General features: G+C 43.7%; 1 protein-coding gene and 1 long non-coding RNA gene across 3 annotated transcripts in view; one reads left to right on the forward strand and one right to left on the reverse strand.

The window, feature by feature from the left end:
• Positions 1–25093, reverse strand: part of PEAK1 (pseudopodium enriched atypical kinase 1) — a 111490-nt gene that overhangs the window by 12088 nt on the left and 74309 nt on the right. Inside the window, exons 4-7 of one of the 2 annotated variants that reach the window (XM_059482467.1) lie at positions 21200–24463; positions 14942–15058; positions 12971–13167; positions 5122–5870 (exon numbers count right to left, since the gene is read on the reverse strand). In XM_059482467.1, coding sequence (XP_059338450.1) covers positions 5122–5870; positions 12971–13167; positions 14942–15058; positions 21200–24357 — 4221 coding nt within the window. In that variant the 5' untranslated portion in view covers positions 24358–24463. The remainder of the gene's footprint in view (positions 1–5121; positions 5871–12970; positions 13168–14941; positions 15059–21199; positions 24464–25093) is intronic. The other variant, XM_059482468.1, reaches the window with a different exon arrangement.
• Positions 8200–25093, forward strand: part of LOC132079706 (uncharacterized) — a 31703-nt gene continuing 14809 nt past the window's right edge. Inside the window, exon 1 of the long non-coding RNA XR_009419442.1 lies at positions 8200–8331. This is a non-coding gene — a long non-coding RNA (uncharacterized LOC132079706). The remainder of the gene's footprint in view (positions 8332–25093) is intronic.

The following is a 25093-nucleotide window of genomic DNA, read 5'->3' on the forward strand; positions in this document are numbered from 1 at the left end:
TCCTTATACCCTGCCATTTCAGTTTTCCTCAGTGCTCCCAGCCCAAGAAGCAGGATTTGAACATTTCAGAGCTTCTACAAAATGTTCTGTGTTACCTTTCTTCTTCCTTTATGAGTGCTGTGGCTCACAGTGCCATCAGCTGCCTCTCCCTTCCCCAGCAGGGAATCTCATTCCCACTCTGTCCTGTGCATTTCACACAGCAGCAGTGAACTCACAGCACCACCAGGATTGTGGGAAATGAATTTGCAAGCACTGAAAAATGAGAAACACAGAAGATCACAAAGACTGCACCATCTGTGCCACTTTGTTGTATTGCACAGAGGGACAACTGCAAATGAAATTCTGTGTAGAATGAAAGCTTGCTAATCCCAAATTGATAGCTTGTTCTTGGCACAACCTTGTTTTCCAAGGAGGCCAGTTTGATCTCTGATTGACCTCATTTTCTTGATCTGGCCTTTGAATAGAGCTTTGACTTTTTAATGATGTGCCAAAACACAGAATTCTGTTTTGCTGTGACTGAACTGGGAATGGGCTGGAAGTTGAATGTACATTGCTTTGTTTTGATCTGAAGCACAGAGTTCTGGGACAGCCTTTAACAATCCTTCTGACAGGAAGCTCCACTAGGAACCTGAATTACCAAATAAAACCACCTTAGCACACTGAGACAAACTACACATGACTAGGACGTAATTGTCAGCTGCAGTATGAACCTCCCAAGTTCAGCCCAGTGCTGCTTACTTCTGCATTCCTGTGTTCTATACCTGGGACACAAACACAAACATTACCAGGAATCCTCAGGTTTTACTGCTAGAACTTCTGCTGCCCTGCAGCAATCAAAGCAATAAATCTGAACTGCTCCTTGTGAGCTGTCTGCACCCCTGCAGTTGCTGTTACCCACCTGAGCAGCACTGCCACACGTGCTGTGGCCACAGCCAGCTGGCTTTTATGGCTGTTGTTCTGTCTGCACTCTGAATCATGGCTTCTGTGAGTCAGCTGTGACACTGGACAGGTCTGCTTTGAGAGTTTAATTCTGAAAGTGGAACCAGTTTATGGCACTGACACAGTAGTCATAGTGTCTGTTATTCCTTCTGAGTAATCGAATTTATTTATTTATCTTTTAATAAAAGATGTCCCTACCACATCAGTGCTTTATTCAATTCATGTCAGGACACTGAGAACAGAACTCATCCAATCTGCTGGTGCTCTGTGCTGCTTTTACTTTGGTGTAACCTTTTCACCACATATTTGGAATTACTGATAACACTGTGGTTTCAGGGGAATGTTCATCCATATTGCCCCAGATCTACCAACAGCTTAGAAGGTGGTACTGCACTTAGGTGAAAGAAAAACACCTCAGGGGCTGGAATTTTATGGCAACCTTTCTTGAAAGGGAACTTTTATTTTTCCATTTGAAAAACTACTTTTCTGATCACGACTTATGTACTGGTTTTATTTCTAATGTTTCAGTCAAAATAATTTCCACATGGCTTCCTGCAGCTATTTTTGCACTGGGTGTTTACTAGCAGATTAGGTGAGAGTTGAAGTAAAAAGCAAAATAAAGTGCTGGGAAACAACACCCCCTATGAATGTTTCCTCTCATATCCACCCCAACAGAACAAGTTGTGCTCGTTCTCCAACAAATTTATCAGAGCAACTTTTACTGGTGAAACCACCAGAATGGAAAAGTGCACTGGTACATTCACCTCTACAAATCATTCATTGTTCTAAATTTGATTCAGCAGTAGTTAAATGGTCACAGCTGAATTTTTAACAATGCTTTTGTAACTATATTTTTGGAAATAGAATATTAAAATGCAAATTTTAGGTATCAAGAGTATTAGCACTGTTTGGGGGTGAATCTCTGATTTTCTACAAAGAGAATAATAATTTTAAAAATCTCATTATGACATTGTTTCTCAGATCTAATATTAAAATCATAAAATTTGGGAACTGTCTGAATTGTTAGGCAGTGTTGCTTGGGTAGTTCTGTAAAACTCAAAAGAGCTACATTAATTTACACCACCCAGAGATGTGGCTCCACTTTCAAAGAGTATTTCTAAGACTTGATCCAAAATAACAGGAAGACTGTTTTGGATTCAATTGGCACACCAGCAATTTTCATTTCACTGCTTTTTCTACCCTGTTTTGGGGATAAGGGATTTAAAGTGGCAGGAAGACATAGGTTATTTGTTGAAGGTAGATTATTGTAATTTGGCTCACACAAAATACACCCATGGTAGTAAAAACTAGCATATTTGTTAAAGCTAAATTCCCCAAATCTCTGTGTAATGAAACAGCAATCTGTGGTTATGAGCTTTTGGACAAATCTGATCCTGGACTGATGGTTTATAAGCCAAAGATCAGCTTGGGGCCAACACCTTCCTCTAGCACAGTAAGTGCCAGGGGGGTATTTTCAAGAGGAACTTTTCCTCTCATCCTAGCAGCACAACAGCTCCTGGTGACCTCTGCCTCAAGGGTATTTTGTGCATACTTCACTCACATCTATTACCAGGCAACAGCCCTTGTTAGTCAGAGAACTATTTTTAAGAAATCTGAATTATGAAAAAAAATGTAGCACCTATTTGACCATGTTACCCCGCTTTCTTTCTTCTCTCTGGCTTTCTACAAGGGAAATGTATTGTGGAGGACAGGAGATAACAGACCAATGGCACAGGGAATATTGTACAGGCACATCTGTGATGTGCAAAGAGATATCACATTAGTGATAACTCAAACCTGCCAATAGAGAAAAATACCACTTTGGGCCCTAGAAGGAATCATTTTGCATCATTGTATTAAAGCAAAACCCTCCAAACCAGCCATGAGCAATGCCAGTGCTGATTCTGAAGCACAGCTGACTGCAGGCAGGCTCATGGGCTGGCTCTCCTTGCCTGCTCTGTACCACTGCTCATGGCAGCTCCAACACATCTACATCTCATTTCACATCTTTTCCAATAAGAAGTCCTTAATAATTAACACAATAGAAATGGTTAGATCCAGATATCTGCATTAAAAATATACCTCTTCAGGTCTCAGAAAAATATTAGCTGCACCAATCTTACCTTTCAGTTTTTTGTATCTTGTAAACAGTCGTGCAGGAGTGGTAACAATGTTTAATTCCTGTAAAGCACCACCCTTGTATGTAAAATAAAAGGAATAACAGCTCAGGCCTCACACATCTGGGTCAGGCAATAAATGTTTTATCTCAGTTTCAACAAGGAGGAGTCAGAAGTTCAGTGATTTACTCAAGGTCACACAGGAAGCCTGACAGTGCTATGAGTCTCAGCTGTCCTCCTCACTATCTTCCTACCAGATAAGCAATGAGAAATGCAGAGTTACAGCACTCAGAAAGAACTACCTATATAAAAGCCCATGAAATAACAATATCTTCTGAGATAGCTGCCAGCTAAGCACTCATATATTAGTAGGAAATCTAGTAAATCTTATTTCTTTAATGTGTTAGCTGAAGAATTTATAAGGCAAACACTGATGGCTAGGCAGAGCTTCTGAAAGGCTGGTAATGAACACTGGTGAAAATCTAAGACCCTATATGGGAACAGAAAGGTCTATTGCCCTAGAATTTAATTTAAAATTACATGGCTCTGAAAATGAAGAACTTTTCAAATTTTTAGGAAACCTTTCCTAGCTAGGAGTGATGATTTAATTTCCTCTGCATGCAGGTGAATCAAAGGATTTTGTTATTGTGAGTTTCCAAAAAACCGCCGACACATGTTAAAAGAGCACAGCTTTTCTTTCAAAATGTCATTAAGCAGTGACCACAGTAAAGACTAAGATGTGTTGATTTCTCTTTCGGTCATTTTGGAGCTGCAACAAAAACATGCAATTAAACAGCAGGTACCAATGGCACAGATGGGTGTGGACAGGAGGAAGAGCCTGTATCTTGGGAACCTTCCTTCTCACCTCTGCCAGCAGCAGCCCTATCACTATGGGATGTGGAGCAGAGTGGCTGCTGTCACAGTTCCCACTGATGCCTGGGGTTAGCACTGCTGCAGTCCCTACCCTGACAGGGGGTTAGCATTGCTGCAGCCCCCCTACCCTGACAGGGGTTAGCATTGCTCCAGCCCCCCTACCCTGACAGGGGTTAGCATTGCTCCAGCCCCTACCCTGACAGTGGGTTAGCACTGCTCCAGTGTAGGAGCGTCGGGGGGTAGCACCATCGGGATGGACGGAGACACAGATCTCTGCAGCCAGGTTGTGGAACTTGGGGTTTATTGCAAAGGGCCTGGGTGCAGGGCCCTGCTGGGAGCTGCCAGCCACAGCTCAGAGCAGGCCAAGAGAGGGGTAGAGAGGATGAGAGGGTAAGAGTGTAAAAGGGCAAGAGAGCAAAAGCATAAGAGAGTGAAAGGGGTAAGAGAATAGAAGGGGTAGGAGGCAAGAGGGCGAAGTTCCCGTTCCCATACAATAAATCATCTTCTGTGTTGAATATTCTGATTCTCACTAACCAATCTAGTACAATATACAAATCCTATAGCATTTCCATACAGCCTATAAGAATCACTACATTATCATACTGTGTTACATTTTAAACCCTAAAAACTCCTCTTTGGGCCCCTTCTGCCAAGCTGGCAGGGTCTGCTGGACCCTTGGACCTGCCTGCTTGCAGAGGGTGTTGTTCCATCAAAAGGGGATTACCTTCAGCCGGCCACACCGTTGTTTTCCTGTTGTTCAGTAACTAAGGGATCTCAAAGCTTGCTTTCATTTCCATCTCACTTACAGTTCTATAGTCTCAAAACCTTTTGCTAGGCAATCATATTTATAAGGCTTTCCTGTTTCATCTTCCCCAACACTCCAGCCCCTCTACCATGACAGCATTGCTCCAGCCCCTCTACCCTGACAGTGGGTGAGCATTTCTGCAGCCCTCCTACCCTGACAGGGGTTAGCATTGCTCCAGCCCCTACCCTGACAATGGGTCAGCATTGCTCCAGCCCCCCCTGCACTGACAGCATTGCTCCAGCCCCCCTACCCTGACAGTGGGTTAGTACTGCTCCAGCCCACCTATCCTGACAATGGGTCAGCATTGCTCCAGCCCCCCCTGCACTGACAGCATTGCTGCAGGCCCCCTACCCTGACAGCAGGTCAGCATTACTCCAATCCCCCTACCTTGACAGCGTAGTTGTTGAGGGGGTCCTTGGCGTAGGAGGCAGGGTAGTACACGGCATCCCCCGCCTCGCAGCAGGGCTTGTCGCTGGTGAGGCGGAAATCCGACCAGCTGTCCACGCCGAAGCGCAGCTGGTCCTTCTGGCCCGCCATGAACAGATCCTCGCACTTCAGCGCCAGCTTCTTGAGCGAGTCAGTGTGCAGGCCGCGGATCTTGCCCACCACCTCGTCCCTGTTCTCGATGCCCCGGTAGAGCGCCTGTCTCTGCGGCTTCTGCACGCCCCGGCCCTGCCTGGCCTGCGGCAGGCGCCGCCCGCTCAGCGACTCCATGCTGGTGGAGCAGCGCTCCTTGATGCTGCCCGTGGCCAGGCTGGAAACGCTGCTCGTGGCCGAGGCGGCTGCTCTCAGCTTCTCTGAGGGCCTGTCCAGGGAATCTCCCGACTCGTTGTCCAGGACCTTGAGCTCCAGGCTGACCGAGGAGCAGGCGCTGCTCGCTTCCCAGTTGGTGTCAATGTCATAGGTGGGGTTGGCCATGATGCACAGGTTGTTCTCCAGAGCCTGCTTCTGGAGGTCTCGGGGAGTTGGCTCTGTGTTCGCTCTCAGAATTGTTTTCTTTGGCAGTGGAGGTGGTGTTGGCTGCAAGTTGTTCACTGTCTCCTGGTCTGCCAGCCCTCCAAAGGCAATGGCATCATCCAAAGCTCCTTTGGGTTGCCTGGGCTGTTTTGGAGGGATCATAGCTGCTCTGGACTGCCCTGTGGAATAAGGTAATAGTGAGAGAAGATTAAAGTACTTCATATGTGCTGCTCATGTTTGCACTCTGAAAAGAAGTTTAAGGCAAAAAACCCCCAAAACCCTGACTAGGACCTGCCCCCCCCAACATTTCAAAAACCCCTAGATACATACATGAAAAGATGAATTAATTAGCAAGTCAATGATCAAATCAGCATCATATATATCTAATTACATCCAGCCAGTCTTGATTTCGCCTTGGCATATATATTGAAATCAGCTTCAGTGCTAGCAGAGCTGCCATTTTACATCCAGCAGACCAATGACAAGAACTGCAAGCAAAACCAAACCTCCATTTGACACTTTGACCAAGTCCAGTTTCAGCAATTACACCCAGTGTCCTATAATTTCTTCTGCAGTCAACTGAATGTAATATTATTTCTTATTTTCTATTCAAATGTGCTAAAACTAAGGGTGGATAACAGTCCATAAAACAAGTGGGAAATGCACTAGACAGGCTGAAAATCCTATTTCAGAATGAAATCCAGAAACTGCCAGACACAAATAACAGTTTAGATACTCTGGAGGTCACATCAGGCAGTCAGGACTGCCCGAGCAGATTCACACAGTGAAATCAAGGAAGTCAAGCCAACTCCCACTCAAGTTGACAAGTGTGTTGCCATCAAGAGCAGGATCATAATTTGACAGAAATAGTTTCTACCCTGCAATTAAAACTGTTGTGCCCTCCCTTTGCCACAGGTACTTTTGCTGGCAATGTTACATTCAGAGATAACCAGACCTGGCTTTACCCAAGAGATCCCAAATGGCAAGTATGTACACACAGGCTGGGATTTTCTAGTTTCAGACATTTGTGTGAATCCAGGGAAGATAAACTTCCTGTCATGTGTTGTGGATGGCTTTTATCAAGGACATTTATGTTTCATAAGTGCCAGAGTCCTTGGAAATGCAGAATAAATAAATGACAATAATATAATGGAGAATAAAAACTAATAAACACAAAATACAAAAGACCAGCTCACTGCTCTGGGACAATTAAACTGTTGTTACTCATATCAATTTGAGATCCTTCCAATTAACTGCTGCTTTCAGAGAAATTATTTTATAAGTTTTCTACTTCTCCTGGGAGGTTCACTGACTGTCATGGTAAGGTAGGAAGCCAGCTCTGACAGTTGAAAACAGCAGACCTGAAATGGATGCTCTGAATAACTGCAGCTGAGCATCTTTTCTAGTAAGGGAACAGACACTATAACTATTTGAATATAATGTGCTGAATCATAAAATCATTTTGGCTGAAAAGTCCTTTATTAAGATCAGAGTCCAGCTGTTAACCTAACACTGCCAAGCCCACAAAATCCTTGTAAAGAGAGGACTAAACTGGAAATCTAGGAGGATCTAAGATTCAGATCTAAATTACATCACTTCAATCCATAATTAATAATTAATGATTTTGCAGTTTGCAAAAAGAAATATTAGCTTCCTCTGCTTGTTAAGGTAGGTTGTTACAGTTTTAATGAACACTACAGAACCCAAAATTCACATGCCAGGATGTACCAAACCCTGCAATGTTGGATAGAATGCTGAAATACACCTCCTAATTTCAGAAGATCAGAGAGGATCATATTTCTATATGTATCCACAAACAAAACAACCTTACACCCTTTCTTAGCAATTGTTCTCTTGTCAGTCACTCCAAGGAGACAGCATCCCAAATGAAAGTTCTATCCCCATCTTTTGTTTAAGCTCCAGAAACCCTCAGAAAAGCCTTATGGATTTAATGTATGTCTGGCTATTCCAATGTTTAAAAAAACCAAGTTTTGAGCAGGAAATTCTATCAGTTTTGTACATACCTGATATTCAGGGAAGACTGCAAATCATTGTAAAGGTTGCTGATAAAAATGTAACTCTTGGAGGGCTGGAGAGACCCGACTGTTCCTTTGTATTGCAGTGAGTGTTTGCTGTGCTGCAGCATTGAATGCTGCTGCCAGCTGGGCACTACAGGAGCTCTGTCCTGAAGTTCCTTTTGCAGAGGTGAAGTGTGGGATGAGTCCAAGTCAAGAGCAGAATTGATGTCTGTGTGCCAGACACACATCCAGATGCCTTTTGCTTAATCCTGAGACAAGTTCATTTCTACTTGATACCCAATTCTCTTACTCATGCAAACATGTGTCCTCTTCCACAACTGCTCATTCTTACAAAATCCGTGACCTATGTACTTCTCCCCAGCAACACTCTGTGCTAAAGAGCACTTGCCTGTTTTCTCCTCCTCACCCTGCTCCCCTCTCTGCTGGGACAGCCTGGCTGCTGGGTTTTACAGACACTGCTCAGGAGGCACTCTGCTAAGGGGCCTTGCTCTGGGACTTGCTAACCCAAGGATGCACAGCTGCTAGAGGGAAACAGGGAAACAAATCAGAGCCAGATGCACATCCTGAGCAGCAGCAGCAGCAGCAGCTCTCTCCAGGAAAGGTAAGATTTATAAGTGTTACTGCTCCCATTCTCTTGTTTTTTGTCTGCTGTAATGACTCTGTCCTCCAAAAGTCACTCACACAGAGGAGAGTGTTGGGACTGCAACCACGGCTGCTTTTGCACAGCTACTGGCACTGTGACATCCAAACAGAATTGGAGAAGGTTTTCATAACCAGAAGTTGTTTTTTCAGATGTCTGGAGGGGGTGGCAGGTTCCAGAGAACTGAATGTACAAGTCATTCTGTAGTTACTGTTTCAAGTACTCTCAGCTGAGAAAAAATGAGTTTGTATAAAATGCTATGTTACAGTGTGGTTTCTTCCCACAAGAACAAGTTTTCCATACTGAAATCTAACCATCTGTATTATCCAGTTGAAAAGTTTCATGTCTGCACTGTCTCTATGCTGAGTTCCAGCACTGTACATTTCTTTCACTGCTGTTGTGCCAGTCTCCAGTTTAGCTTTCCCCCAGCATGGCAGGAAACTACAGGGCCAATTTTTATAAAATCATTGCCCAGCAAGAAAAATATTGTCTTAAATGTTGTCCCTGTCAAAGGCACAAAAATGTCCTTTTGCATAGAAATACCAGCAGAGCATTAATTTCTTTTTCTTGCCTATCCTTTCCTTCTCCCCTTGCATGCTTAAACTCATCATTTCCTTACCTACTGCACAGACTCTCCAACACTGCAAGTTCAGCCTGAGCCACACTCTTGGGAGGCAAAATGAAAAGGAAGAACAGGGACAATATTAGGCTACCACTTGGAGAGATCTTTGAAGTGGATTCCAGACTGCTCAATGACAGAAAAAAATTTAACTCTTTACAGACAGCAGATTTCTACAGAGCTTTAAATAATTCTACAGCTCAAAAAGATCTTCCATTATAGAATCTCAATACACTATTTAAATATTAATGCTTAAGTCTCCAGACACCATGCAGAGTTCTGAAACTCTGAAAGACATCTGAGAAAGGCATTTAAGTTTAATTTTTCTGGGTAACTGATTTATCATTTGCATTGCAGCCTATTTATGTTAGCTGCCGAAACTATCAAATCTGACATCACTCCTTAATAAACACTTATCCTGGCTGATAAAAATAACCAAACCATGAAACAAACCCACAAATGCCACAGCAAAAGCTACCAGTATGCCTCACAGCCCCAGCTCCAATAAATGCTGTGCATGTACACCACCATGCTATGAACCTGTCCTGTACAGATTTGCACTAAATCCTCCACTGTTTACACATGTAGTGTCCATTGAATAGTTAAAATCTTACCAGAATGATGATAGATGTTAGAGAAATGGAAGCTAACATTTGTTAAGTAACGCTGGTGGTGCATGTGCAGTGTCTCAGCAGTAACCTGAGGCTGGCACAGGTCTCCTGGGAGATGCAGGAAGAGAATCTCACTTTGTTTGCTTGGTGACTTGTCAGGTCTTGCTGCCCACCCTCCATTGCACCACCTCAGACATTACCTGTGCTAATTATGCACTACACAAAATGCACCAGACTGATGCTATAATCACTGTCACTGAACCGTCAGTTTTCATCAACAATGATCTCATTACTTTATTTCCAGCCTGGCTAAAGCACTGTTTTCTGCCCTGGTCCAACTGACTGACTGAGGCAATGTCCCATAGCAGACACTGTGATTGGGATTTTTTTTCCAGTGTCAGCAGTCACAAAGCCTAGAAACTCAGCCTCCTTTTCCCTCTATTTCTTTAGGTGTAAAGAGAAAAACAGCTGATAATGAAATAACCTATTTTTTTTCCAATGGCAGAAAAACTATCCTGAGTATACTGAGAATACCTTAATCTACTTACAGCCATGCAAATTCAATCAAGTCAATTTCCCCAACAAATTCACACAAAGACAGAACAATTTAAAGATTTGTAAAGGAAAGGCTTTGTCTTCCTTATCATCAGTTACAGGGCTTACCTGAATTCACTTCTGTAACAATAAAAGAACCTCTTACAAAAGAAACATCCAGGCCCTCCCTTACACAGCTGAACATTTGTTTCTTCATCTTGATTCAAGTGGCAGCCTCTGGATTCTGTTAAATTGTTGATACCACAGGTCCCCCATTGCAGTTCTGCCCACCACATGAGCACCCCCACCATGATTAAGCCAAACTCTTACTTTGATAAGCTGACAGATTCTGAATTAGTCCCTATGAAGTGCTTGCCTCAATACCAGGCATTTGCAAAGCTTTTCTTTAGAGCCTGTGCAATTTTTAAAACATTCTTCTTAAACTGTGGGCAACAGAGCCTCACTGTGACCACGGCAGTCAAGAACCTCTCTCCTCCTACTCAAGTTTCCTTTCATTTCCACAGCCAGGAACACACCTTATCCTATCATCATAAAAGGTCCAACTCTTTTATGTTGTACCTGACTCCTGGAGGAGAATCCTCTGTTTTGTAAGGTTTGTCTCTTGGAAGGCCAAACCAAATATATTTGAGGGCAGTACCTGACATAAACTGTTACCTGACTGCAGATGAAAATTCACCAAGGCTTGCAATTATTTCTGTTCATGACACTTCATGAGTGCTAAGGCATCATGACGTGTCAGAACTGAAGATTAGCCGTTTATCAAAGTAGAGACATATTATCTGCTTTTTAATAAAAACCATAGAATATGTATCAGATCAGTTTAAAAGGTGAACCTTGTGCATTATGTTGCAAATTGAGATGTGCACATGATGCATTTTACAAACTACAAACTGCAGCATGCAGTTCTAACTGCAGCTGAGGCAAGAGTCAAATGTGATGTAACTTCTCATATTATCCTTTCTTCCAGTTTCACATACCAGGATTTGTTAATTCTACAAAAGATAAGGTTTTGCTGCCCAGGTGATGCAAGATGTGAAAACAAGTAGGGATTATTCTCTGTCCCTACCTAGAAATCTCTCTGTTGCCATCTGAACTAGAGAGTGAGGCTGGCTGAATAAAGCAGGAAGCCTTTGAAGGGCAGCCAGGGAGCTCAGTGCCATTTAGGGAAGCATTGCTCCTAGCAGCAGGCAGCTCTCCCAGCCAGAGCCAGGCAAGCCCCACAGCTAATTAACCCTTTCACACCAAAGGTACTTTGGAGACAGCACAGCTCCAAGTGAACCCACGGTGAGGAGAAGGTTTTGAATAAATTGCTAAGGGGTTGACTTTTTTATGGCTTTAAAAAGAAATATTCAAACTTAGGACCAGCACTAATACAGGCCAGGACTGATGGAAGGGATCTCTTGGGACAGGCAGGCAGGGTCAGCTGGAGCAGGTTGTCCAGATCCTCTCCAGTTGGGCTGGAACTTGTGAATATCTCCACAGGCAGAGATTCCAAAACTCCTCTGAGCAAGCTGTTCCAGTGTTGATGGTATTTTGCTGCACAGGATAAACATGGTACAGGCAGTACTGATGCAGCCAGACCTCAACTGCCTGGATTCTGCCTGCAATGTCCCTGTCTTCTAAATACAGCAAATATAGATACAGATACATACCTCACTAAATTGAAAATAATTCATTATATCTATGAGTAATTCACCATAAAGATACAGATTTTAGTTTTCCCCCTTAGAGGAGGAATTTCTTGGTAGATGTTACCATCACACTTGGATAGGATATTTTTCCTCCTTATGCTTTATCAACAATACCTAATTAATGTTTTAATAGCAGAGTGCACCAATAAGCTGGCCACTAATTCACATTTAAGTAAAAAAATGCAACACTTTCACTGAATGTCTAAGGAATGTGGGCACCTGAGGGTTTAAAGTTCAGTCCTTGATCCCTGAAACCTGTGTGGACATGCCAAACTCCCTGTACTCCTGAGCCATCTCTACACAATCACTTCACTCTTGGCCAAATGCTTAATGAGTTGCTGTGTACAGGATTGGGATGTTCAAAAAACATGTATTGGGATATCCTGGAATGTAAATAAATGAGAGATTTTGTTGTTCTAGAAAACCTGGCTGTAGGTATCCCTGAATTCACAGTGCTGCAAATCAAAATGCTTTAGAAAATCAGGCTGATAATATTGACACTGTGCACTGGGAGATGCTGCTTTATCTTGCTCCCTTATCTTCCAGAGAAGCCCTGCATCCATGGACCTCTTAACGAGTCAGGAATTCAGTAATCTTTGAGTAGCACCTTCAGGACATTTGTATCTCATTGGGAAGGACCAAAAGTGAACTCTCTGACCAGGATAAGAACAGTTTCAGCCAACAAGAGATGGGTACAAATATTTTAGCAGTTATTGGTGCTCTAAAATACAAAGCCCTATCTTTTGATCTAGTTTAGGAAAATATTGAATTTTATTTATTCCTTCTAAAGAAATTAGGTAATTTGCTCTGTATTTTAAACATCTTTGACAAAAATTCCTCCAAAGAGATAAAAGAATGTTGATTTTAAAAATCATCTGAGATGTTCATCACTAAGGGCAATTAAAAGACTGTTTTAAATTACAGGAAAACAAACCTTTGAGTTTGTTGAATCTTCACTTTCTTGGTTATGACCTCGGAATGAGACTATATATCTTTATCTTCTGTAAATCGATATTAAGCAGTTAAAAGCTACTTTCATGAAGATGTATTGAGCTGTTCAGAAGAAAAGGCTCTTCACACCCTGGACAGGTCTCCAAAATGTGATCCAGTTCCTGTGCACTCACCTAGGTTGCTGTAGGTAGCGCTGCAGGTGCTCAGATCAGGAGAGTTTGAAGCTGCTTCTTTCTCCTCCGGGCCCGGGGCGCCGCGGGAGGCGGAGGCGGGGATGACGGAGGCGCTGCCCCCATTGTCCTGCTTCACAAACACCGCCCTGGGGACACGCGGGGACAGCTCCTCCAGGGCCGGCTCCTCGGGCACCTGACTGAAACAGACACCACAGCGTCACCTGCACTGCCAGCCCGGCACACTGCGCGAAGGGCTCAGCTGCGAAAGGAGCAAGTTCTTGCACCCTCCTTTCCTAACTATCTACAGCTTTTCTTTTCCTTAGTGAGAAGGAACAACTCGTGATTGAAATAGTAACACGTTAGTTACTATTATCATGATTATAATAATATGTAGCATATAAGAGTTCGTGCCTTCGATATAAAAGCTACAATAAAATGTTTTACAGCTTGACTACCATCAACATCCATACTCATAAATGTGCAGGCATGATTCTGGGTAAAGTGAGTGGGACTCAGGACAGCAGCAGAGTTTAGGGTGCTTTTTGCCAGTGCAAGCAATTGTGCCTCAAACAAATATAACAGGGTATAGGAAGTAGGATTAAGTCCCAATAAATGCATAAAACTTCAAGGATACATTTTCATATCCTGGCAGGATTTTGGGAACTGACACTCTGGGAAACAGACCTCATTTAGGCCAATAATCTCTTTCCCATATAAAATTCTCCACCGTTAAAATCCATCTGCATTAGGCCAACTGCAGAAGGCACTGAAGACATTCCTCTGTGCCTGCTCTTAGCTGTGAAGTTTTAATCACACTGTGATGACTTACAGCACAGAACTCTGAAAATTGTGCATTTACTTGGTTTCCATGGATATATTTATTGCAGTATAATTTAAAAATGATGCATTATATGCATGAAAAAAAGTTGAGATTTAATAAAACTCCACAATCATACTGAAAATATAACAGCAATTATCAATAATATGGCACAAAAACATGTCAGAGCAAAAATATTTCCATGCCTTTATGTTCTCTCACTTGCAGGAACAAATACTCATTACAGGCCAAATCTCAAGAGCATATGTGCTGTTTGCTAGCTCTCATTACTACAGCCTGATCAAATACAACGGGAAGAATTTGAACTACTTGTGACTTCCATTAGGGACATGAGTAACACACTTCCATCAAAAAACAATCAGCACATCATGTATCTGCAGAGATACTTATTTTTTGTGATAAGGATTTCAAACTTCCACAAAGAGTTAACACAATAAATGACAGGTATTTGTCTATGGCAAAGGCAAACCCCTGAAAATCCTGGGACACAATCTCGTAGCAATCCCCAGTAAAAGGTTCCAACATGCCAATGCTCTGCATGACAAGACCCAGGACAGTGCAGTGAGCACATGCTGTTTCTGCTCAGACTCATGAATTTTAACTGCAGGCTGACACAAACCAAACTCATTAGAACTTGTTAGTAAAAGAGAAAAAATGGCATCAGTTCAAAAAGATGTAATCTTTAATCAGCGTACCAGTTTTTGTTCCATTTTAGTACCATGCATAGGAATGGTGTGAAGAACATTCCATGTGCCATAAATATATCCACATTAAAGAGTTAACCTCAGTAATTTCAGAGTAAAGCAGACATAAAATTAAAGCAGTAACAAGGCTCTCAGGATAATTGAACTGAAGGCTTGTAGTTGCTGTAAATAATGTACATACCTGCATTCCTCAACAGGAATGTTTTAAGAAGAAATAGGTTCTAATAGCTTCACAGTTCTGTCATTGCCACAAACCAGGAATTATCACATCTCAAAGTAACTTTTTAGTATCACTTGGTGAGGTAAGAACATACTCATTCTCCAAACCAGACACATGCATGCACATACACTAAACCTAAGCTCAGAAGCATTTTGCCAAAGTAAACCAACAGCTAGAAAGGAAGAAAGAAAAAAAAAATACCAACTCACCCACTGTACTCACTCACACAATTCCCCATTAAAGGAAATTCTTTCAGGGCCTTCTTGAGTCTTTTAATCATGTCTTGAAACTCTGGCGAGCCATTGATTCCACAGTGTTCTGGTGTGCTACAAGTTGTGCAAGCTGTGAGCAAGAGGGCTGAACTCTGCACAGAGTGATACACCTACTGCACCTTAGTGTTTACCTTCGGGGGCTGGGCCCTGCCAGAGCCAGCACAGCAGCGCTGCCTCCTTAACTCCTGCCCTGCCTCCCTGCAGGGCCAGGGCTCGGCTGCATCACTGCTCTGGAATGGGCTATGGCCTCACTCATGCCACTGCTCCGGGAAAAGCACGGCTCAGCTCTCATCGGGAGCTTCAGCAAGTGACACTAACCTATTGTTGAGAGTTAGAGAGTATCTCAAATCTGTATTCAGGGCCTCAAAAGAATACATTTTAAACCACAGCAATTAGAGGTCAGGTCATGAAATCCATGGGGAAATGCTTCCCAGTATCTTAACGCTGAGAACAGAGAGATCAAGCTTGTGTACACAGTGCAAATGTCAGCCCTTCGGTGGTGCTGGCAGGACACAGCAGGAGTGAAAGGGGAACCATCCTCACTCAGGGAGCTCCAGGAACCACATCCCCAGCTGCTTCAAGAACTAAACAGTTAAAATAGCTGGTTTTTTGAGGAAAGAGGAGCAGCTGATAAACAGGCAGTTCTCTCAGATTAGAACCATTAGAACCTGATTTAGTGTAACTTTCTATCTGCTTACTGCTAAGAAGTCATACTTACAGCTATCTCCTTATTTGGGATATTTATAGATATTTTGCCAGGATGGATTCTTTGATGCCTTGCATAAGAGCACATATTTAGCATCTAGCACAGTGGGCGCAGCCTCCTCTGTCCAAGTTTTTTTCTCTCCGCTTTTTTATTTCAAAAACAAACTTTATAGAAATTAATTATCTTAGAGAACTCTGCTCCTCAGGCACAAGTGGCTGAAGTTAAACAATTATTCAGTTAGTGGAGGAAGCAGTCCTCTGCATGCAGAGAATGTGTCTGTTTTCCTAAGTAGCTAAGATTATGTGAAGCAAAAAAACTTGCCATAAAAATGACTGTCCTTCAGACAACACCCCACTGAATTCATATACTTGTCATTCACGTGTGCACAGGCTCAAAACTGTCTTAAAAGTGTTATTTTTCTGCAGGGACAAATGCCTCTCTTTCCTTCAGGCTCTCCTCCTGCATGGATTTTGGAGGCCAGCCAGAAGATGATGTGGTCTAACTCGCCTCAGTCTTTTGGGAACAGCAGGATGCAGAAAGCTGCCTGTGTAGGGTGTTAATTTTGGTGAGGACACTGGAATCACAGCTCTTGTGTGACCTGTGTTCTCCTCTATTCAGAGCACGCCTGCTCAATTAGGGAGATTAATAAACAGCAATGAATACGAGGGAGATAAAGTGGAACGCTCATAAGAAGTGATTGTGAGAGTGTATCCTGAAATAGGGTCAGATCCAGAGGTAAAGGTGAGGGAACACAGCTCTGTACACGACAGCACACAAATCCCAGTGGCAGGAATTAGTGACAGAGACAGAGAAAAGCAGATGTGGCCTTGGGGCCAGCACAGACTCTGATCTCCTCCCTGAGTGGACATCAGCACAGCAGCCATCAATGGCAGCTGTACAGTTGGAGATGACAAGGAAGAGGACTTTGCTTTGCACACACAAAAACCCAACTGTGTAATTTGTAGCTATATTAGTTTCAAAGAGAGCGCTCTGAGATGCCCTCAGGCCCTGCACTTTTAAGCTAATAAAGCAAACATAAAGCCTAAACTGACTGAATGATGCTTGAGGGAAAATGCAGAGGTGAATGGCCGGAGGGAGGTCAGAGGCCACCCTACCCAGAACTTCTCCTCAGACCACTGCCCACTCTGTTCCTGCAGAGCACTGGGCACACACAGGCAGTGCCCAGGTCTCAGTCACAGGGCACTGTGCACACACAAAACATCCCAGCAGCTCCTGCAGCTCAGTCCCTCCTCACCACCACCAATAGTCACTGAAGAGGAAAGTGATACAAACTTCTCAAATGACAACCTGAAACTACTAAGCCATGAAGTTCATTCTTAATTCTGATTCTTGAGAAGCTGGCTTAGTCCTGAAGCTTGAGAATGTTTTTTTTTTAGATCTTGTATAATGCGATGTTTGCACGGATAAAGGGAGTACACTCGATAATCCAGTAAAGACATCCTGCTAAGCTCTTTAGTGTCACTGAAACTTAATGGTAATGACTTGCACAGATTAACTGTGCATTATAAAGAAGATATTTTTCTTTATCCATTTTAGGTTCTCGGTCTTTCCATTTTACAGACTGTATTAGAGGAGTTAAGAACAATACATGATTTTCCATTTCCTAATCTAAATTTATAAAATAATAAATGGTAAAGTCCCTTCTATTTGGATCTTTAACAGTCCTTGGTGTTTACAAGTTCTCACATAAAATGTTACCAAACTTATTGCTTAATGCACATGCAGAATTTCCTATTGTGTTAGAATTGGAAAATGTTCTAGAGAAAAACCTCACAAGTTTTTAATTTCTGAAATGGTTGAAGAAAGCTAGTTAATACTTTTAAAAGCACAGCTAAGCACTGCTGAGTAAGGTAGATAAAGCTTGCTGACACCAAGATAAGAGAAGCCCTAACATGGATTTGACAAGAAGGAAGAGCTGATCCACCTTAAATTTTCAGAGAGAATTTCTCCCATTTCAGTAGACTTGCTCAAGCAAGGAATTTCTTTTCATCTACAACATCCTTGAAAATGTTCATCAATTTACTTGGGCTGTACCTAAAAGGTTCTGGGTTCATGTGAGACCCTCACCCTAAGAGTTATACCAGAAGCCCTCCAAACAGGGAAGGACTTTGTTTTAAACAGAGCCCTACTGTGATTTCACAGATTTTCTTATCTTCTCAAGCAGTTTCTGAAGCAGCTGTGGAATCTGCAGGACTGGATCAGACACAGTGTGAAAGTGGAATGTGGTAGTGGTGGTTATTCCTGCCTGTCTCTGGATGAAATTCTGATCTTAATGTATGGCTACATTGTTGTAGAACAGTGATTCCCATTGTTTCCACTGAGTGATCTGTCACAACACTCATACTCCTCTGTACAGAGCTCAGATCTATCAGTTATGAGATCAAATCCCTTCACAAAAACTAACACAATCTTAGGAATTAGATTGGTGATCACAAATTTAGCTATGAAGAAATGCTTCCTTATGTGAACCAGAACAAAATCAAATACAGACCTCACTACCTGAAGGAAGTATTTCAGGAAAAACAGAGTTTTACCTTCACTTCATCCAAGACTGGCCCAAAGATCCCATAAAGTAAAATTATGGCTGACTTGCAGCTGTGAAAGGAAACTCCTGAGTTGAGCCTGTAACTGAAATGGAGATGGCTGTGCCCAGCTCAGATTAGTTCAGCTCTGATGTGCTTTCTGAGAACAGCCAAGGCAGCAGCAGGACTGGGCTGCACTTCGCTTTGAGGAAATGTCTCAATCTAACAAGTTGCTGCTGGGTATGAGCAGTGATGTCTCAATGACGGAGAGAAGCCTTTACCTTGTGAAACTCCAATAGGAACACTCTGATCCATAAGATAACAAAGCCTTTGAAGGATCTTTTTGTTCAGCCTGTGATGAGTGGATTGCAGCTGTGCTGTCCCACCTTCATCAATTACAGATACCAGATACAGTGGTATCTTTGGTCAGTTTTAGGTTTTGCACCTGAGAACAACTGCTGGCTCATGAACTAAAGGTGTTCTCATTCTAATTAATAAGAAAAATGGCATGACTGCTGATTTTTAGCAAAAAATTATCTATCTACAAGTTTTCAGTAAATTTAATATATCATTATTTGCAAGCTTCTTTTGAACCAGCATTTGTGCATCCTGCCATCAAACAGAAACAACCACACTGACAAATCCAAACCAAGTTCCTTTGTATGAGAGATCATTTTCAGCTTTCTGAAAAACTGACAGTTTTGCAAGTGCTGTTCAAAGGGAAAACTGACCTTTCTAGTGATAGCTTGAAATACCTTCAGCTGTTTTGTAGTTGTGTTATCAATCTTTAGCAGCTCTGTAATCCATTGCAAAGTAAGGAAATGCTGGATCTTCATTAAATTTGCTTTCAAGATCCCCCAGTAATCTGACATTTTAAAAGCTTATCTTATTTTCCAGGGCATCAGTTTGTTTTTTCAGAGAGCTTGCTGTTCTTGGTGTTCTGAGTTAGGGAAGTGTCCTGTTCACTGATGGCTATCTTCAGGTCATCCATTCTCCTCTAAGCCTCTGCAGGCTTAACTGAACATTCTAAACATCTTTTTCATGCACATATTTTAGCCTGAATTACAGCTAACCTTCTACTAATACCTGGAGGGTTAACACAAAACAAGCAAAGCTTCTCATGGGTTATGCCTCCTGCTTGAGCAAAAATGGCATTTAGAAATCCTGATTCTCACCCACCAGGATATTAAAAACGAAAGCCAAGCCCCTCAAACAACAATAAAACCCTTCATTACGTGGCATTATAAGGCTTCACTTGGTGTCATTAACAACATTAAAAATATTAAAAAACCCTAAATAACTCAAGGCACCAAGAATATAAGAACTGAAGCATAAAGCTACCCACAACTCAGCACCTCAGTGTACTTTGAAATCTGTAGACACCAGGGAACGATATTGTCAGAAAGAAGAAATTCCAAATCTAACATGTGGAAAATTTCAGTTTTTACTGGGGAAAATTCTGAGATATGGTTTTGACCAACATCCTTGTGACTTGAAGAAAACTGAAGAGTAAACATGCTTTTTGGAATGAGTGAATGAGAGATCAGTGGCCCGCTGCCTCCAAGAGGAAGGGCAGGAGGAGAACTGGACACATCCCAACAGCACCATCTCCAGGGCAGTGCCAGGATCCTGGCAGGCTGCTCCTCTCACCACCCACAGAGGAGCTGCTGCCCCCTGCCCATGCCCTGCCCATCAGCCAGCTGCTGTGCCTGAGCAGTGACTGCCAAGCTCCTTCTCTCCTGGATCTCTGCCCTGGCTCACCAGAGCACAGGACCTGGGCACTGAGAGCTGGGGCAAGGCAAGCTCCTGATGGCACTGGAACCAAAATCAACCTCACTTTCCCTGGCTTGCCCCAGGGACAGGAGAGAGAAACCAGGTTCCTGTAAAGGAACAATCTCTGGCAATCCTTTAACTTGCCCTCTAAAGGCAGCTACTTCTCACCAATTCATTTAGGGCAAATCCAGAGACTGCACTATTCTGGCACTTGTCTTGTATGGAGGAAGAAAACCAAGTGATTTTGCTTTAGGACAAGTGGCAGTCAGTTTATGGTAAACTCTATCTATGCTCATACAGAGATTTCTATTAGGTTAAAACTGTTTTTAGCTAAAAAACAGCAGTTTTCTTGTACAGAACATGGAGAAAGAAAACAAAAAACACTGTCATGATACATTTTCTGGGGCTCATAGTTCACAAAAATTTTGGTTGTGTTATAATGAAATAAATAATTCAAGTTTAAGCCTACTTTGGAATTGGTTTGTGTAATAACACTGGAAGACAAATTCTAACACATCCACAGCTGTGGTCCAGCACTCAGGGAATTCTACTCTGCCCACATGACTGACTGCAACTGATGTGACCAGCTCTTGCTGGATCTAATACTGTGCCAGGGGACAAAGCACAGTCACTGCTAAAGGCCTTGCAAGACAGACATAAAACTATTTTGTAGGCACCCTAATTGTTCATTTTGAGAGTGCTGCAGTGATGCTGCAGTGTGGTTAATTAGCATCTGTTGAATTCTTGGGCATGTGAGGTAAAGTTAGCACAACAGCTTCCATGAGTCACAGATCTTTTCATTTCTATTGTACTTCTCAATAGTAGCCTCCTATTTCTGCTGAGAAATTCTCAAGTTTCCCATAACACAGAAACATTTCTTAAAGCAGAAATTCAAGAGAATGGATCTGATCCGATGGAACATGACTATTGTGACACATAAGTGAGCCTGCAAGACAAACTCTAAATATCAGGTACTGCTTCTAGTAAATGCTTTACATCTTTTCTGGTATCTAACATAGCAGAAAGATTTTAAAATACCCTCTAAGTTACCTAAAATAAATATACTTTGAAAAAATGGCATTAATGTAATAAAACTCTTTAGTGTCTCCCTTTTCAGCAGCATATACAGGACAGCTCACAACAGAGTAAGTGACTAAAACAGCTGAGTGGTACCTGGGGACTTTCTTGGGAGCCTGAGGTGGTGAGGAGTGGCTGGCTGTGCTTTGTTCCGAGCTCTCTGGAGGCTTTTCCTGTGTTTCCCCCTTGTCCTTGGCCAGTGCCTCTGCGATGGCAGAGTCCAGGCCAGGCTGGGCTGGGAGCTCAGCCCGGGGCTCGGTCTGTGCGGGGTCACACCTGTACATGAACACGATCGAGGGCTTCTCGCTCGACTCCGACTTGGCCTCGCTGAACCAGTGGTGCCGCTGCACCGGGGGCGGGGGCAGCATGTGGATCACAGTTCCATCCAGACCCACCAGCTTCCCCTTCTCCCTGTCCTTCTCCCTCTCCTCCTCATCGTCGGCTTTCCTGCGGCGGAAGAAGCTCTTGAACGAGATCCAGCGCTTGGGTTTGGCGTCGGGGCGCCGCCCCTCCGAGTGCAGGATGGACTCGGCTTCTGTGGACCTGGGGGGGCTGTTGGGCTTGGCCCAGTTGCTGAAATGCCTCTGCAGCAGGTTACTGGCATGGTAGGGAGAGGAGGTGGAGCGTGGAGGGGGGAATGGCGGGGCCTGCTCTGCCTGGGGACTGGTGGCACCCGGGGTGGCTCGTGCTGCCTTTGGAGAGGGAGTGGCAGCTGGCTGTGACAGCGGATCCTTCTGCACTTTAACGGCAGTGCTTTCCATCTTGGAGGACTCCACCTCAGGCTGCGATGTAAACAGAGATTTGGGTCGTACCAGGGTGTTTTTACCAGCATCTCCCTCAGGGGGTAAGGAATACAGTTCTTCTACACTGCAGGACTTGGGAGCAGACTGAGGTGTCTCTGGAGGAGACTGTGGAGGCTGGATAGAAGCCACAATCTGTGAGAGCACCGTGCTCGCGTTCTCTCTGCCACTGCTGCTGCCGACAGAACCCTCCGGGGTCACGTCTGCCTTTGCTGCAGGGTCTTGCATTGCCTTTTGAACTCTGGAGGGGGAGCTGTGGTCAGCACTGTGACTTCTCTGCGGGGATATCTGGCTTTTACTGAGGCAGCTGTTGAACTCCTGGACCTTCTGAGCCACAGAGCCCAGCCTGCACTCAGGGCTACTGGCCGCCCCCTTTGCTTGGGGCAGCTCAGTGGATTTGCTGCCTATGGCTTCGGTGCCTTTACTTTCAGTTTCTATTTCTTCATAGGTATGGCTTATCACACTTGTAGTTTTATCTTTGACAGACAGCTCCCCAGTTGTCCCTAGAAAACTTTTATAGATTGCCAAGTTATCATAGGCATTTGGATTGATTACAATGGGAACTTTAATAGCATTTTTAGAGCTCTTAGCATAAGTGGGCTCATCATGAATGATAATAGGGAAAGGTGGCATGCCAGCATTGTTGTAACTGTTGAATTTTATCTCAGACAAATTGGGAGACTTAACTGGGATGGTTTTCGAAGAAACGTTTGTAGCTGTAGGTGAAGTAGGAGCTGACTTGTGGCTTGTCTTCCTGGGAGGAACAGAAGGTCCTGAGCCGTTTCCAATCAGTTCCACCTTAGGTATCTTCTGTCTTGGACTAGTGCTGGAAGTCCACACTTCCTGGTATCTGATTGCGCTGGATTTTTTCAGGTTGGTGTGTACACGCACAGGTGATGCTGCAGAGGATGCAATAGGTGTGCCTGGGGTTACTGGTGAGCTTGGGTTAGATGATGCCTTTTTGGTTTCTGAGGTTTCAGTCTGGTTCTCTTTACATTCACTGGTCATGGCAGCTGATACATCCACTACTGTGTATGGCTTGCACACTGGCTGTTCCATGTTCACCACCCTGTAAGGTTTAGCTTGCTCCTCCACAGGCACCAAATTAATAGTCACGGCTTGACCAGCAACATCTGAAGAACTTTTATTCTCCTGCATATCAGTCTGCACAGCAATTTTGCCATCCTTCTCCTCCAGGCGAAGCGCAAGGACTGCCTTGTGAGTTTCCTGACTTTTCAGAGCAGTTCTGGGTGCTTTTGGCACGTCCTTCACTTGTTGATTGTCACAAAGACTTTCATATTCTGGTTCAATCACTTTGAGTTCCTGAGGAGTGCTAGGAGATAACCCTCCATTACAGAGCTTCTGGGAAGAACTGCTGGTTGTCCCAGAACGAGACTCTTCTGTCAAAGAAGAATCAGGAGATGTAGAATCAGAAGATGCCATGCTCTGCATGCTGTCTTGCCCATAAAGAATCACAGTCTCTTCCCCATAACCATTTAAAATTTCATCATAACTGTCGTCATAGTCCACGGCACAGATCCGCTGCAGAGACTTGTTCCGAAGGGGCACAGTATTCCATTTTTTGTCAACACAGAACGGAACAGGAGACAGGGTGTTAGCTCTGAAATTAGCAAAGCGAGGCTGGCCCCTCATGCGGATTTCCATTGCTAACAACTCTTCATCACTTTCATCCCAGCTCTCGTGCTCTTCCTGCATGCTGCCAAAAAACGTGTCATCCTCACTCTCATCCCCACTAGACAACTCTGGATAACAGAAACGTCCACCTTCATTACTTATGACTTCAGTGCTTCCACTCAGAATAACATGCTTACTCTGTGAGTCCTTCATTCCACCCACCATGCAGCTCGGAGGGATCTTCCTTTCTAAGGATCTCTTGTAACAATTATTTATCCTTCCCAAGAAGGTTTCTCTCGCGTTTGTTTCATTCCCAGCGAGCTGAGGTGTGGTATCCAAACCCGCAATCTCCTTCAGAACTTCTGTCAGCCCATTATTATTATTGTTATTGGGCACCTTCCCCACGCCCTCGCTGCTGCCATACGGCCTGGGAACATGGCTGTAACCTTCGATCTCCTCCTCATTGTTATTGTTCAGTGGTTTTTTGCTCAGCACCGCCTTGTTGCGGTTCCAGCCCGCGGGCAGGGGTTTGTTCTCGACCTGCTCCAGCGTGGCCAGCTCCCCGCAGAGCCCCTCTGCCACCATCATGGTGGGTTTCACCGCTATCGTCGGCTTCTTGGCCACGGGCGGGCGGAAGCCGCCGCTGCCCCTGCCCGGGCGCTGCCCGCTGCTCTGGCTCGCATTGGCTTTCAGGTTGGCATGGGAGAGCGGCTTCTTCTCCGACACCGGGGGCAACTGGTGCAAGCTCTTGGGCTTGAAGCAGTTCTTACATTCACCGGGTTTCCAGACGTGCTCAGTGAAAGTGTTGCAAGCAGACATTTTCCCAGAGCCCTGTGCCTGAAGCCCTGCTGCTCAGTGCATGGCAGGAGTCTCCTCCATGGGCTCTGCTCACCCAGCACCGACGCTTCCCGGAGCAGTGATCATGCTGAAAGAGCACAAAACACAAAGAGGATGAGAATGGAGGAAAATCTGCTTGATCATTATATTTTTCACACTAAGGATAATGTGGAAGGGGTAAGTAGCCTTTTGCTGACGTCTTCATTTATAAAACTATATAACTGAAATGCAAAATCAAACTGCAACTATCATTCTTCTCATACATAAAGAATTAAAACTTTGGCAGCTAAGTCCTATGCTACTTAAAGCAGAGGGAGGGAAAAATGGCAGTGACTGAGAATTTAGAGTAATTCTCTTGACTAGTTCAGGACCACTGACCTTTAATTTTGTCCAATAAAGCAAATGCAGGAAGAGGATATAAACGCAAAGATTACCGCACATTACGCTTTCACCATAACTACTCAAACATGAGAGAAAAGAGCAAGAGTATGTTTACTCTCCTAAATGCAATTGAGATAATTTGTTCTAGCTTTGAATGTGAACAAGCTCAGCCTAAGTGAGAAAATGTGTTCAAGCAATCCCAAACTCTGCCATTTTAGCACTTTTTTCATCAGAGTCAAATGATAACTGGAGAGATATTTTGGCTGAACAGATAGGCTGTTCTGATGTCCTGGAAAAGTCAGATAACAATACAGTGGAAATCTTTCTAGAAAGTCAC

Source organism: Ammospiza nelsoni, chromosome 14 (genome assembly GCF_027579445.1).
Source record: "Ammospiza nelsoni isolate bAmmNel1 chromosome 14, bAmmNel1.pri, whole genome shotgun sequence".
NCBI classification, from domain to species: domain Eukaryota; kingdom Metazoa; phylum Chordata; class Aves; order Passeriformes; family Passerellidae; genus Ammospiza; species Ammospiza nelsoni.